At 46.8% G+C, this 15,234-nt stretch overlaps 1 protein-coding gene across 1 annotated transcript in view; it reads left to right on the top strand.

The window, feature by feature from the left end:
- The window catches only part of LOC115464686 (vomeronasal type-2 receptor 26-like), a 59,411-nt gene that overhangs the window by 31,553 nt on the left and 12,624 nt on the right, over window positions 1-15,234 (top strand). The window contains exon 3 of the mRNA XM_030195045.1: window positions 13,934-14,161. Within this exon, the coding sequence (XP_030050905.1) occupies window positions 13,934-14,161 (228 nt within the window). The remainder of the gene's footprint in view (window positions 1-13,933; window positions 14,162-15,234) is intronic.

Below are 15,234 nucleotides of genomic sequence, written 5' to 3' on the forward strand. Positions count from 1 at the left end.
TTTCCAGTCCTGGTCCCTGTGTCATCCGGTATCCAGTAAGTCCTGCCGGCTACTCGAACCCAGGAGCTCAACTCCTGGGGGGCTTAGTAGCTAAGTGCAAGTGAAGCTGTGTGGACCAGTCCGGTGTGCTCCAGTCCGGTGTTCCAGTCCTGTGTCCTCCAGTCCGGGGGATTCCAGTCCAGTGTTCCAGTCTGGGTGTTCCGGCTCGCTGGGCGGTGCCTGCAGTCCCTGCCGGTGTCGGTGTGCTTGCCCAGCGTTGGTTGGTGGGTTTTGCCTGCTGCTGTCACTCCTCATCTGCAGCCCAAGGGCTCACGTTTGCTCCAGAGCCCAGCCCCGCGGGATCTGAACCTGAGAACCTGACAGATTGCAAAGGCCATGAGCCCGGCAAGAACCCCCACCCAGCTGACCCAGCTGGGGTCCAGCTCCGTCATTGTGCTTGATCCTTCTATGACTCTTCGTCAGTATCGTGGGAAACTTTTGTCTCATCCTGTTTTGAAGAAGACCCCTGAAGCGGCAGCTGAGAGAAAACGTGTCCGGGTGCTTGGGATCGTTGAAAATCCGGTTTCGGACACTGACCCTTACATAACGCTCTCAGAGTATCGCCGCAGCCTTGTCTTGAATCCAGCTTTGTGGGCTATTCCTGAAGCTGTCGCTGAGAGGAGACATCTGGGGAATTCTACGCTATGGGCTCAGCTGGAGTCCAGTCCAGTCCCAGCAGCGAGCCCAGCCAAACCTCTGAATCCAGGTCAAGCAGCGCGCCCAGCCACGTCTCTGAATCCAGTCTGAGCAGCGCATCCAGCGAAGCTTCAGAGTCCAGTCCAAGGGACGCTTCTGACCGAGCCTCCAATGCCAGTTCAAGTGGCGCTTCCACTAAAGCTTCAGAGTCCAGTCCGTGGGACGCTGCTGACCGAGCCTCCGATTCCAGTCCGAAGGGGGGGGCTTCTCACCGAGCCTCCGGTGCCAGTCCAGGTGGCGCCTCCACGCAAGCCTCGGAGTCCAGTCCGAGAAACGCTGACTGCGCCTCCTATTCCAGTCCGAGTGGGGCTGGTAATTGAGTCTCCGAGTCCACTCCAAGCTGTGCTTCCAGGCAAGTATCTGAGTCCCGTTCAAGTGGCGCTTCAAACCAAGCCTCCTAGTACCAGTTTGGATCCCAGTTCCAACCCAATTTTTGATCTGGATCTGCTTAAGACACTCCAGGAGTACCGGGTTGCACTTTTGTCTGATCCAGCCTTGAAGGATACCCCTGAAGCTGCAGCAGAGAGGAAGCGTGTCGCCTGGCTTGGGTTCGAAGAAAACCCAGTTTCTGCTATTGATCCCTCTACCAAGCTGTTCTTTTACCGCTTCCAACTGCTCTCGGATCCAGCCCTGAGGGATACTCCTGAGGCCCAAGCTGAAAGAAGATGGCTTAGTAGTCCTGGACCAAGTGCCAGTCCCAGCTGAGATGCTGAGTCTGTGCTGTGGGCTGAGTCTACACAGAGTACTGAGGCCAGCTGTGATGCTGTGTCCACTCTGAGTTGCAGCAGTGGCAGCCAAGATGCGGAGTCCGGATTGAGTTGCAGCAGTGGCAGCCAAGATGCTGAGTCTGGATCGAGTTGCAGTCCTGGTCAAGATACTGAGTCCAGGTCAAGTTGCAGTCCCGGCCAAGATGCTGAGTCCGGGTCAAGTTGGAGTTCCAGTCCCAGGCAAGATGCTGAGTCCGGGTCAAGTTGGAGTTCCAGTCAAGATGCTGAGTCTGGATCGAGTTGCAGTTCCAGTCAAGATGCTGAGTCTGGAGAGAGTGGTAGTTCCAGTCAAGATGCTGAGTCTGGAGCGAGTTGCAGTTCCAGTCAAGATGCTGAGTCTGGAGCGAGTTGTAGTTCCAGTCAAGATGCTGAGTCTGGATCGAGTTGCAGTCCCAGCCGGGATGCTGAGTCTACACCGAGTGATGAGTCCATGATGAGTGCTGAGTCTGCACCGAGTGCAGAGGCCAGCCGAGATACTGAGTCCACGATGAGTGCTGAGTCTACACCGAGTGCAGAGCCCAGCCAAGATGACGAGTCCACGATGAGTGCTGAGTCTGCACCGAGTGCAGAGTTCAGCCAAGATGCCGAATCAGAATTGTGTTACATTCCCGGGCAAGATGCTGAGTCCAGGTCAAGTTACAGTCCCGGCCAAGATGCTGAGTCCGGTGAGAGTTGCCGTCCCGGTCAAGATGCTGAGTCTGGGTCAAGTTGGAGTTCCAGTCCCAGGCAAGATGCTGAGTCCGGATCAAGTTGCAATCCCGGTCAAGATGCTGAGTCCGGAGCGAGTTCCAGTGCCAGCCGAGATGCTGAGTACCGAGTCCAGCCAAGGGGCTGAGTCCAAATTGAGTGGCAGTTCCGGCCAAGATGCTGAATCCGGTGTGAGTTGCAGTTCTGGCCAAGATGCTGAGTCCAGAGCGAGTTCCAGTGCCAGCCGAGATGCTGAGTCTACGCTGAGTACCGAGTCCAGCCAAAAGGCTGAGTCCGAATTGAGTGGCAGTTCCGGCCAAGAGGCTGAGGCCGGATCAGGTTGCAGTCTCAGGCAAGATGCTGAGTCTACTCTGAGTTCCCACTTCAACCAAGATGTTGACCTCCTTCTGAGTTCCAGCTCCTCCTTCTGAGTTCCAGCTCCAGCCAAGAGTCAAGGTCCAGTCTGAAGTCCTGTTCGAGTTCCTGTCCGGCTTCAGATTCCAGAATGGGTTTGGGCTCTAGCCCAGTTCTGGCTGCTACAGTGGAGTGCCAGGAGGGCAAGGAAGTTGTGAACTCCTTCAGGAGATGGTTCCTGTGGAATAGAACTCCACTTGTTGCATCCAAGACTCTGATCCTGCTTAGCAGCCGTCCTAAAGAGCCTCGTGGCGGCCAAAGCCACTCTGGTTTCCAAGTTTCAGATGTACTTGTTAATTCCTGCCCAGTCGTCCAGATTTATGTTGTGAAACCCATTGGGAGATTTCATCACAGCTACCCATGGAGACCTAAATTGTCTTTTGAGACCTGGAGCTCCCGTGGGGACACGGGAGCCTTGAGGGAGAGGTGCTGTTATGATTGGGGTCAGAACCCCTCTCAAACTTACCTCTTTCCTGAGGGTCAGCTTCTTAGCTGGCTTCTGTTTCTTTTCTCTGTCCTTTCTGAGCTGGCTCTGTCTCTCTGTGCTGGCAGCTTCCAGCAGCATGGGGTTAATTGTTTTACTTTACTACAGCTGTGTGGGTGGACTGAATTAGGTCTACCTCTCTTTGGGTGTACTGGCTTCAAGTGCTTCACGGTGTTGCATTGGTGTGGGTTGGGCCTCTCTGGGTCAGTGTGCTTTTGCCTAGGTCTAGGGAGTGTGACATCATCAGGGAGGGCCTTGATAAGGAAGTGGTGTTGTTTCTTTCAGTGCCTTTGCAATGGTGGTGTTTGCTTTGGGTAGGGTGGTGCAGTGTGCACTTCTGACTTTGTGTCTAGTTTCCCTGCTTGCTTTTGCTAAGGGTCAGGTTAGTGTTAGTGCAGTGTGCACTGATGTCTGTGTGTTTAGCTTTCCTGCTTTTCCCTTTGGTTCCCCTGCTTTTCCCTCTTGGTTTTGCAAGCATTGCTGTGTGTAGGGTTTTGGAAGCTCTGTTGCTGATAGAAGTACTTCAGGGTTTGGTGTTGTTAGGAACACTGCAGAGTTTGCTGTTAGAAGTACTTCTGGTGTTTGTGCTATTGGGAGCATTGCAGTCTTTGCTGTTGGTGTTTGGTGCTTTAGAAGCACTTTTGGCTTATGTGTTAGCTTCCCTGCTTTTTCCTTGTGGCTCCCCTGTCTTCCCTTTTAGTGCTAGGAACTCTTCTGGTTGCTTGCCAGAGTAGTGCTTAGGAAGCACCTTGTTAGTTTTGTATCTAGCTTGCTAGAGCAGTGCTTAGGTAGCTTGTTAGTTTTGTGTTTAGCTTGTTAGTGTAGAGCTCTGCTTGTAGCTTGGTGCTTAGTAGCACCTGTGTTAGCTTTGTGTTTAGTTCCCTGCTCTGTTAGTTTAGGGCTTAGGAAGTCCCTTTCTTGAGCAGGGCTTAGGAGCTCCTGTTTAGTATAGGGCTTAGGAAGTCCTTTTGTCAGTTTACTGTTAGGAACACTCCTGCTAGTTTAGGGCTTGGGAGCACGTAGATCAGTTTAGGTTTAGGAGCACTTCTGTTTCCAGTCCTGGTCCCTGTGTCATCCGGTATCCAGTAAGTCCTGCCGGCTACTCGAACCCAGGAGCTCAACTCCTGGGGGGCTTAGTAGCTAAGTGCAGGTGAAGCTGTGTGGACCAGTCCGGTGTGCTCCAGTCCGGTGTTCCAGTCCTGTGTCCTCCAGTCTGGGGGATTCCAGTCCAGTGTTCCAGTCTGGGTGTTCCGGCTCGCTGGGCGGTGCCTGCAGTCCCTGCTGGTGTCGGTGTGCTTGCCCAGCATTGGTTGGAGGGTTTTGCCTGCTGCTGTCGCTCCTCGTCAGCAGCCCAAGGGCTCACGTTTGCTCCAGAGCCCAGCCCCATGGGCTCTGAACCTGAGAACCTGACAGATACGGTATAATGGAACTGTGATCCCCTTCTTTAGGAGGAGATGCATAGTGCAAGACAGATTACATCTTTGCCCTAGGCTCCTCCTCCATCTCCAAATTACATGGATTGGCCAAATCCATCTCCTTCACAAAACTTGTGAATGAGAGACTCCCAGGTTGAGATTTACATCTCTCTTGAGGCAGGGAGGAGACTTCTCTCTTGAGGCAGGGAGGAGACAGAAGGGACTCCATAGAACTCACATCCAAGAAGTGCGGATTCTCCTTTGACTCCCATGAGCAGTCCAAGTCAGACTCCTCACAATACTCCAGATGTGTAGAGTGAGTCTGTGCCTACCGTGGCTCAGTAGATCTATATCGATGTCCCAGAGGATGCCCTACTATCAGATTCCAAGGAAGCTTCCTGTCCCAGTGTAGAGAGCGGTACATCATGGGTTGATGTTGATGTCGACAACCGTCAAGGCACAGGAGTCAGAGACTGCTCCACAGACAGAATAGGGGCCCTCAAGAAGGAGCTGAGGCTGAGCTGCATCTGGCCTAAGCACCCTTGATGCTTGAATGGTGTGCAGCTGAAACATCTGCTCCAGCTCCTCCCAGAGCATGCCCTAGGACTGCTCATTGAGGGCAGGCATTATCAAAGGCTGGGGAGACGGTTCAGGGACAACCTGAGAAAGGGTCAGTGTCAAATCAAAAGTGGGATCCTGGCTGCTCGGGGACTGGACACCAGAGCCTCTACTAAAGAGGGGACACTATCCACTTAGGAGTGACGGGGCATCAGCATTGCCGGTAACTGAGAAGCACTAGCAAGGTGCTTTGAAGAGGATGATGATTATGCTTCTTTGGTTTCCCTCGACACTCAGCATCACAGTCCTTTGGTGCCAATGAGGATGACATCGAACCCGAATGCATCTTTGGAGTTGGGTCCAATGCTGGCTGGTACCAGGGCCTAATATCAGCACCTCCTCGATGCTGGTGTTCTTCCACTGGTAGATGAAGTCTGAGCAGCCATCGAATTTGAAGCTTCCAGTGTTGATGTTGATGGACCATCCTTCAAGGAACCAAAAAGATTTTCCTGCTGGACCTGACGCATCCTCTATGTTTTCCTGTCGGTTGTAAGAGAAGTTTAGTCAGCTTGAGACTGATACCCCTGTCAGTATGATCCAACTGAGTGGTTCCAGATGAAGCCCTGTTATGGGTGAAACGAATCGGGCCCCATTGAAAAACAATAGTTGAATTGTGGGGTTGTCAAGCCAGCATTTATTAAGCTAAGTTGATGCATGCCATGTTGTAGCTTGAACAATTTTTGTTACTCAGTTATCTTTAATAATTGTGCTCTATTATGGGCTTTTTTGTATTAAAAAAATTGTGCTCTATTATGGGCAATTTTGCATGATGCTCCTATATGGGCATTTTTGAATGAGTGGAGTAGGGAATATTTACCCCATGAAAGAAACTTGATCATGGGCACAAAGGTTTTTATAGATAATAGTGTCTTGTTGATTAGACCTTGGCAGAAGCCTTGGTTTCTGAGGGTATTTCCCACTTTCCTCATTTCTTTACATTCATTCCACACAACTCTTTGGATTGTGTTTGGCTGTTTTTCAGTTCTCTGGAGTATTAGATTACCTGTTTAGGATTAACAGCCCATACTGTTTTTTTCAGCACACCTTTTAGCCACTGGGCATCTTCTTGGACATCAGGTAAAGAATTGTGGCTAAATTAGACTCCTCAGTCTTGAGTGACAAAAAGAGGCAAGGCTCAACTGAGGCTGGTGCTCAGGCCTGAAGGGGACCTGAAAAGCTGAACGAAAAAGAAAGATAGAAAACCTGATGAACTGAAAACCTAACAAAATAAAGGCAAAAGTGAAGAAAATGGTGGAAAAATATGAGCAACCAAACGAACAAAGTAAACACTGGGCCTTCAGGATTGAGAAAAATGTAGTTCTTTATTTATAATAGAGACCCGACACGGTCCGTGTTTCGGCATACGAACGCCTGCATCAGGGGTCAAAGGACTCCTATAGGTCAGCAAGATAGTAAGTTGACAGAGATGTGGAATAAACAATCAGGTTATATTACCTATTTCGACAGATAAGAAACCTTGTATTTGATTGTTTTTCTCTGCTTATAGGCTGCTGCTACTGCTCCTCTGCTGAACGGTCCTGTGCCTTTGAAAGCTGTGTGTGTAAAGAATAGCTATTGAAGCCAGGGCAGGAAGGAAGGTAGCCACGCCACCCAGTCTCATGCTAATCAAGGAGCTGTCTTGAGTTAGGCTGGAAAACCCGCATGGAAAACCGCTGATAAGGTATCTGTGAAAAGTGCTGAAGAGAAACCTCAAAGAAGCGGTCTCCCATCTCCATGGAAAAACGTAGACTGAGGAACTGCACTTACATGTCGGGCGAAGAGGCACATGTGCAGTAGGACTCTGCTAGAATTTTCTAGTAGCTATATATGCTAGGCAGGGTCCACATCAGGCTCAGTCGGATGACGTCACCCAGATTTCAGAATACTTAAGGTAAAATATGAGGAAAATCTGCACAGGAAGCCACTGAAAAGGTATCTGTGAAAAGTGCTGACCACAAAGAAGCAGCCTCCCACCTCCATGGAAAAACATAGACTGAGGAACTGCAATTACACGTCGGGCGACGAGGCACTTGTGCATGTCCAGTAGGACTCTGCTAGAATTTTCTAGTAGTTATATATGCTAGGCAGGGTCCACACCAAGCTCATCCAGATGATGTCACCCAGATTTGAGAATACTTATGGCCTACTTGCCTTCAAAGAGTAGCATGATATGATTCTATAATTTAGGTATGTACCTTTGCACATCATCCACACATGTGCATGCCATCCACAATGTGTGCACCATGAAATCGTGTCATGTACTTTTCTGTTAGTTCATATTATGTAAGAGGTCAATTTATTTGCAGAAGTGACTAGAATACAATATTTACACATGTTCTTGCCGTCTTCAGCTAGGTGACTCTTTACAGAATTACCGCAATGTGTGGAAATGTACATTCTCAAATATGTGTGCCTAAGTTTCTAGAAATGTGTCTTGTGGAGGCCCATCTTTTTTCTATGTGAGAAAAGAAACAAGACAATACATAAGTACATACATAATGTAACCAGTGGAAGAATTTTATTTATTTATTTAGTACCTGGCATCTGGGAGCTGAGGGAGGCTCTGGGACGCATGCGCAGTAGTGTCAATGGAGACCTGCACTGACACTGGCAAGTTTAAAAATACTGAAAATATATTTTAAAAGGGGATTGCATGCATTTCAAGATTATAATTCAGATGCTGGAAACTTTTACTTATTAGCTATAAGGTCTTTGAAGCTTAGAATGCATGCAAATGAGTCCGTTTTTGGAGTGTTCCAGTTTGGGTATGTGAAGGTTAATTTTCATGGAAATTTTCATGGAAATTTTTATAGGATAAACATTAGGGTATGGCTCTGACCTGATTCATGTGGTTTAAATCCAAAAACGAGGGTTTATTTTTAATGAGAAATGTAAAATGGAATCTCTGTATGGAAATATGGTCTCAAATAGAGCTCTCTGATTGGATGTTCTTCTCTTGTTAGGGTTGTGCTTGGTGACAGTCAGTGTTGCCAGGTGGGCGGTTTTACCGCCCAATTGGGCGGTTTTCCGCGACCCGCCGCGGGAAATTTTTGCCCGCGGCGGGTTGCGGTTTTTTGGGCGGCTTTTTGGGTTTCTGTGCGGTTTTTCGGGCGGCTTTTTGCCTTTTTCGGCCGCGGGGGGGCGGGGTTAGTGACGTTTTTTGGGCGGGGTTAGTGACGTTTTGGGCGGGCCGATGACGTGGGAGGCGGGGCCGATGACGTAGGAGGCGGGGCCGATGACGTGGGAGGCGGGGCCGATGACGGAGAGGCGGGGCTGATGACGGGGAGGCGGGGCCGATGACGGGGGAGGCGGGCCGGTGACGTGGGAGGCGGGGCCGGTGACGGCGGGGGCGGGGCCGGTGACGGCGGGGGTGATGACGCGGGGGTGGGGGTGTCAGGGGCGGGGTTTGTGTTTGGGCGGGTTTTGGGCTGGTTTTTGGGCTGGATTGGGCTAGAAAAAAATTTTCCACCTGGCAACCCTGGTGACAGTTGGGGGAGAGCAACAGAAGATTTCCATGAGAGAAGACCTGCTTCTTAGTGTGGCTGTGTGTATGAGGTCTGTGTGAGAGAGATTGGTAACAAATCTCTGTTTGAGGTTACTCTGATTGAGAATATTAGAAGGATAAGAAGATTTTATTGTAACCTGAGGAAGTCTGTGATTTCTTAACTGTAAGAGGAAAGTTGCTGCGTCTCATAGGGGTTAGTGAAGACTTCCTGTATTATTTAGAGGGGGGAAGATAGAACATTATTTAAAATTATTTTATTCTAACCAAATGCTGAGAAGCCTTAAAGGTTAATGATCCTTCATTGGGTTTAAGAGATATTAACAGAAATTGATAAGATAAAAATTCTAAAGGAAATCTCCTGAACAAATAACAGTTTTTAGAAAAGGGGTTATCAGAAACTCATCATTTGGGATTTGAAGTCTGTACCAAACAGGTTGGACAGCCATTTAATGTTGGAAGGGTAAAAGTGAAGGGGTAACTGAAATAAAAATCTCTTAGGGCTGAGTGAATTCTGTATGCTGGTGTGTGAGTGGCGTGGAGGGGCATAATCGAACGTCGCCGGCGAAATAGATCGCCAGCGATCTATTTTGGTGGCGGCGCTACAGCTGGCTTGAACCGTATTATCGAAAAAGATGACCAGCCATCTTTTTTTTCCGATAATACGGTTTAGCCCGGCCAAATGCCAGAGTTCGCCATGGTTGAGATCGCCGGTTTTGTTTTTCAGCGATAATGGAAAAAAATGCCGGCCATCTCCTACCTGGCGACATCCAAGGCATTTGGTCGTGGGAGGAGTCAGCATTTGTAATGCACTGGTCCCTCTCACATTCCAGGACACCAACTGGGCACCCTAGGGGTCAGTGCGGTGGACTTCAGAAAAGGCTCCCACATGCATAGCTCCCTTGCTTTGGGTGCTGAGCCCCCCAACCCCCCTCCCCAAACCCACTACCCACACATGTACAACACTACCCTAGCTCTTAGGGGTGAAGGGGGCAACTACATGTGGGTACAGTGGGTCTTGGAGGGCTCCCATTACCAGCACAAGTGTTACAGGTAGGGGGGGTGGGAATGGGTGCGCCTGCCTTAAGTGCACTGCGGTACCCACTAAAAGTGCTCCAGGGACCTGCATACACGCAGGCCTCTAGGACTTGTTGCTGCTGTATAACCTTGGCACACCAGTTGACACCTGAAGACTAATCTCTTTGAAAAGTCCTTTATTTGAATAAGCACGTTTACTCACCGTTAACTGCAGATCAGAGGTTGTGCCCCACTGGCAAAGAGTCTCCCTGGTACTGAGACTAGCAGTAGGTCCAAGCTGGCTATATGATTGGTTTGAAATAATATTAATGGATACTTACCTTTAAAGAAATTCCTATAGGAAATAAATAAGAAAAAGAAAGAAATGGTAGTTGCTCAAAAGGGAAAAATATTAAGAAAATTCATGCAAGATGTGTTAATAGCTGTGTAATACTTACCTGCAATTGTAAGTAATTCTGTTAAGTCCTATTGAAAGGGAAAAAAATATTTTAGAGTGTAATAGTTGGATCCAGTAGGATATTGAGACATTGATAACAGTTATGCTATTCAACTTTTACTAATAGTTATGAATTACCAGGTGCAATATAATCCTTGATTTGCACCAAAATAAACAATATGGTTATTCTTTATTAAAGTGTGTGGTTTTAAATTGATGTAAATCAAATTAATTCAATTTACAGGAATTAATACTTATCTTTAATGCATTCATCCGGTAACATCTTTCTCAGGATGATGTTTGTTTATGTTCACTTTGCCTTTTTGTGAGCTGCACACAGTGAACCTCGGCTCATATGACTACATATCAGAGGGATAATTGAACTGTGTGTTGTTTGCAGGACAGGCAGGTGACAATAAGTACATAAGTATTGCCATACTGGGAAAGACCAAAGGTCCATCAAGCCCAGCATCCTGTTTCCAACAGTGGACAATCCAGGTCACAAATACCTGGCAAGATCCCAAAAAAGTACAAAACATTTTATACTGCTTATCCCAGAAATAGTGGATTTTCCCCAAGTCTATTTAATAATGGTCTATGGACTTTTCCTTTATGAAGCCGTCCAAACCTTTTTTAAACTCTGCTAAGCTAACCACCTTTACCACATTCTCTGGCAACGAATTCCAGAGTTTAATTACACGTTGACTGAAGAAACATTTTCTCTGATTCATTTTAAATTTACTACATTGTAGCTTCATCGCATGCCCCCTAGTCCTAGTACTTTTGGAAAGCGTAAACAGACACTTCACATCTACCTGTTCATCTCCACTCATTATTTTATAGACCTCTATCAAGATATATACAGCTGGACCTCTCCCCTGAAGAAATAACAAGACTTGGCCATGTTGGTGGAGGTTCTTGGTGCTGTGGAAGCTGTTGAAAGTTAAGTGGTGCTGGCCATAATTTTTAACTCCTAAGTTTACACTGTTTGAGAAAAAGTTAATTTATTGGATTGATGAAGATGTGCACATCATTGCTTATAGTAACCCCCCAAAAACTATTTCTCTCTACATTGTGAAAGAAGTAGTGACAGTGATGTTTGAGGTATGTCTAAGCAGAAGATGCTGGGAAGATGATATTTTATTATTTTGACTGTTGAGGCATATACTCTGTCTAGTATAATTCTGTTCTAAATATTTGATATATGAATGAAATGTAATCTTACAACTAAGATGGTGATGAATTCAATCTTTTATTTTCAACAGATAAGTTACATCTCAGGGAATCTTATCATGAGCGACACAGTTAAGTTTCCTTATTTTTATCGGACTGTCCCTAGTGAGCTGCACCTCTGTGCTGGGATAGTCAAACTTTTGAAGCATTTTGGCTGGAAATGGGTCGGTGTCATTGCAGCTGATGATGAAAACAGCATGAGGGCTGTGCAGATCCTGAGAGAAGGGATTGAGCAGAGTGGAGGTTGCATTGAATTCATAGAAACCATCCAAGAGTCCAGTTCAATCATGATTCAAAATGTTACTAATATTTACAACACCATCATTACATCTTCAGCTAAGGTGATTATTTTGTATTGTAATAGAGACTTCACAGATGCTATAAGATATACACCCATTTGGCAAGTACCGGGAAAGGTCTGGATCATAACAGCTGAATGGTTATTTTTATTTCCCTCAAACAATGTCGATAGGAAAAACACCTTTGCTTTCACTGTGGGAAAGAGGACTATTCCAAGCTTTCACAAATTTGTCCGTGAGGTGAATCCTGCTCTGTTTTCAAGTGATGCATTCATAGAGTCTTGGTGGAAGGACCTGTGTAACAACAAGTGCCCTAAGAGCATCCAAAGATCCTGCAGCAGTGATGAAACGTTTGACTACATCTTACACTGTGACATCGTAATCCTTGGAAGCAGTTATAATGTGTACAATGCTGTGTACGGTGTGGCACATGCACTGCATCACATGATTACTTTTGGTTCTAGAAATAGCATCCTGTTACGTGGAGAACGTGAGAACGTTTTGGATTTTTCACCATGGAAGGTAATATCCTTTGACTGAGGAATGTTATTTTCAGAAACATGTGATAGTCTATAATTGCAGGATGCAGTGAAGTCTGTATAGTCACACAGATGCTTCCTGCTCACCGTCAGAGATGTGCACCAATTTCAAAAAATACAAGTGGATTGTAAAGCATATATATAAAATGATGAGAGTAGTATTACTTGCACAGATGTCAGAGCTTTATTTATAAATTACTTCCAAAGCGGATACATCTTTTTTCCAATTTGTCAAAACATCTGCCCTTATCATCTGTCTCTGCATTCAATGAGCTTTCTTCTTTTGATCATATACTCTCCTCTGCTGCTTTTAGGTGACTTCATCCTGCCCTATCTGACTGTGCATCATCTTTCTTGGGTTTAACCTCTGCCGCTAATCTTACTCAACATGTTTCTTTTCCTATCTACTCTGTTGGCAATGTAAGCTACCTAACCATAAAGTTCAAGTTGGTGAGGTTTCCTTCTCTGGGCCCCTCCTCTATGTCTACTCTCTCTCTGTTCCCTGGTCTAAGGCTTAGGAGCAACCTGAGGAAGTATTATTTCACAGAAAGGGTGGTGGAGGTGTGGAATGGCCTCCTACTGGAGGTGGTGGATTCCAGAGTTTAAAAAGGCATGGGATAAGCATATGGGATCGCTTAGGAACAAGAAGAATTAGGGTTTACAGAGGATGGGCAGACTGGATGGGTCATATGGCCTTTATCTGCTGTCATGTTTCTATGTTTCTAATCACCTGCTTGTTTCCTTTTCTGTCTCTTTTCCAGTGCCTCCACCCACACCCCTCACTTCCCTTCTCTTTCCCTGGTCCCCTCCTCTATGTCTGTGTTCCCTGGTCTGATTCCTTTTCTCTCTCTGTTCCTGTGCCTCCACTCCCCCCCCCCCCCCCCTCACACACACACACTTCTTGCCAGTCATGCCCCCTTCACCTTCTCTCCTTCTCTCAGCTCAGGTGACTTATTTAAATTCCTTGCTTCAGCATCTCCTTGATACTTGCATGCAAATCCCCCAGCCTCGTATCTGACATTTGGTTTTGCACCAACTTGGTTTCTTAAAACTCTATAAATTCTGAGTCAGAGATTCAAGTTGAACAATAAAACAGAGGTTGTTCCTGTGCAACTTTTACTCCAAATTATCTATCTTGTCATCAAAGGTAAATGTTTCTGCATGAGAGCCAGCTGGGCTTGGGCCTGTGACAAGACCTCTGCCATGTTGGAAGTATGGTTCTCTACCTTCTGCATGCAGTGCCCTATCTCAGGCCATGTTATTCAGTTGTGCAGATACCTTGTGAAATGGCTATCCAGAGCCTCAACTACTGCTGAGGAAATTGTTTGAATAAACGTGCCATCATCCATCTCCACCATGTTGCAGTCTGTGGATTAGGGCTTCTCTTTCACTTTTCCGTTTGATTTAGCCATCATAACCATTAGCTGTCCTAATTTCTGCCGCTTTATGCGGGTGCTGGCATAACTGCTGGTTCCACTTTAAACATGCGTGGTCAGAGCTGATATTCAAATAGCTATGCCTGGTTTAGTGCCACTGAATATCGGGGCTAGGCAACCACAGGGCTTTTTATATAGCTATAAAGATAGGTAGAGATAGATAGGTAGATAACCGTGTACATGCAGCTGGAATAATTATCCAGATAACATCCATTACATCATGTTGCTCTGAAATTAAAGTCCATCCCTAAAATGAGATTATATGTGTTTGATATTATGAATGTATTCCTGCAGTGAGTTCATTAATAAAAATGTTTTGTTTCCCATTAGCTTCATCATTATCTGAAAAAGCTTCGTTTTAACAATGTTCTGGGTGAAGAAATGTTTTTTGATGAGAATGGTGATCTCGCCATTGGATATGATATTATAAGCACAGTAATTCTACCTGATGGGACACGGAGTAATGACATTGTTGGAAGCTATAATCCTTATGCTCCACCAGAGAAGAGCTTTACCATCAATGAGAAGACAATTGTGTGGGAGGACTTGTTCAGCCAGGTCAGATGTAAAATGGAAACCAGTGAACCATGCACATAAGTTCATAAGTAATGCCATACTGGGAAAAGACCAAGGGTCCATCGAGCCCAGCATCCTGTCCACGACAGCGGCCAATCCAGGCCAAGGGCACCTGGCAAGCTTCCCAAACGTACAGACATTCTATACATGTTATTCCTGGAATTGTGGATTTTTCCCAAGTCCATTTAGTAGTGGTTTATGGACTTGTCCTTTAGGAAACCCTCTAACACTTTTTTAAACACTGCCAAGCTAACTGCCTTCTCCACATTCTCCAGCAATGAATTCCAGAGTTTAATTATGCGTTGAGTGAAGAATAAGTTTCTCCAATTTGTTTTAAATTTACTACACTGTAGTTTCATCGCATGCCCCCTAGTCCTAGTATTTTTAGAAAGCGTGAACAGACACTTCCATATCATCAAGCTGATCAATCCATAGACTGGTGGGTTGTGTCCATCTACCAGCAGGTGGAGATAGAGAGCAAACTTTTGCCTCCCTATATGTGGTCATGTGCTGCCGGAAACTCCTCAGTATGTTCTCTATCTCAGCAGGTGGTGGTCACACACAGCAGCAGCTCCGGCTAGGCCTCCAAGCCTAATTTTTAGGTTTTGTTGAGTGCCTGGGGTTGAGGGCTCTTTTGAGCAAGTGCAAACCTGGTGGTGCCAGGTCCCTCCTTTTCTCCCCCCTCCCGCTGGCTCCGTTAAAAAAAAAAAAAAAAAAAAATTTTGAACGGCCTTAAAGGCGTTTATTTCGACGTTTATTTAAGCGTCTATTGCAGCTACTCACTGAGACACCAGGTCGTTACAACTCGGAGCGGACAGCAGGTAATTTTACCTTTTATAGCGGGCGGGGGTTCCCCGATTCTTCTCCTCGTGGCACATGGCGTCGGAGGGCGAGGGCGCAAAGGGTCGCTCCCCGGGTCGCTCGAGCGCTTCTAGAGGGTATGCGGGGTCTTCAAGCCGGATTTCGCCCTTGGTGGGTGACAGTTTCGCGACCGATGCATGTCCCGGTCCTTCCTCCGGCGTGGCGGTTTTTCCCGCCATACAACGCCCATCCCC

The sequence above is a fragment of the Microcaecilia unicolor genome, chromosome 3 (genome assembly GCF_901765095.1).
Source record: "Microcaecilia unicolor chromosome 3, aMicUni1.1, whole genome shotgun sequence".
In the NCBI taxonomy this organism is placed as follows: Eukaryota; Metazoa; Chordata; class Amphibia; order Gymnophiona; family Siphonopidae; genus Microcaecilia; species Microcaecilia unicolor.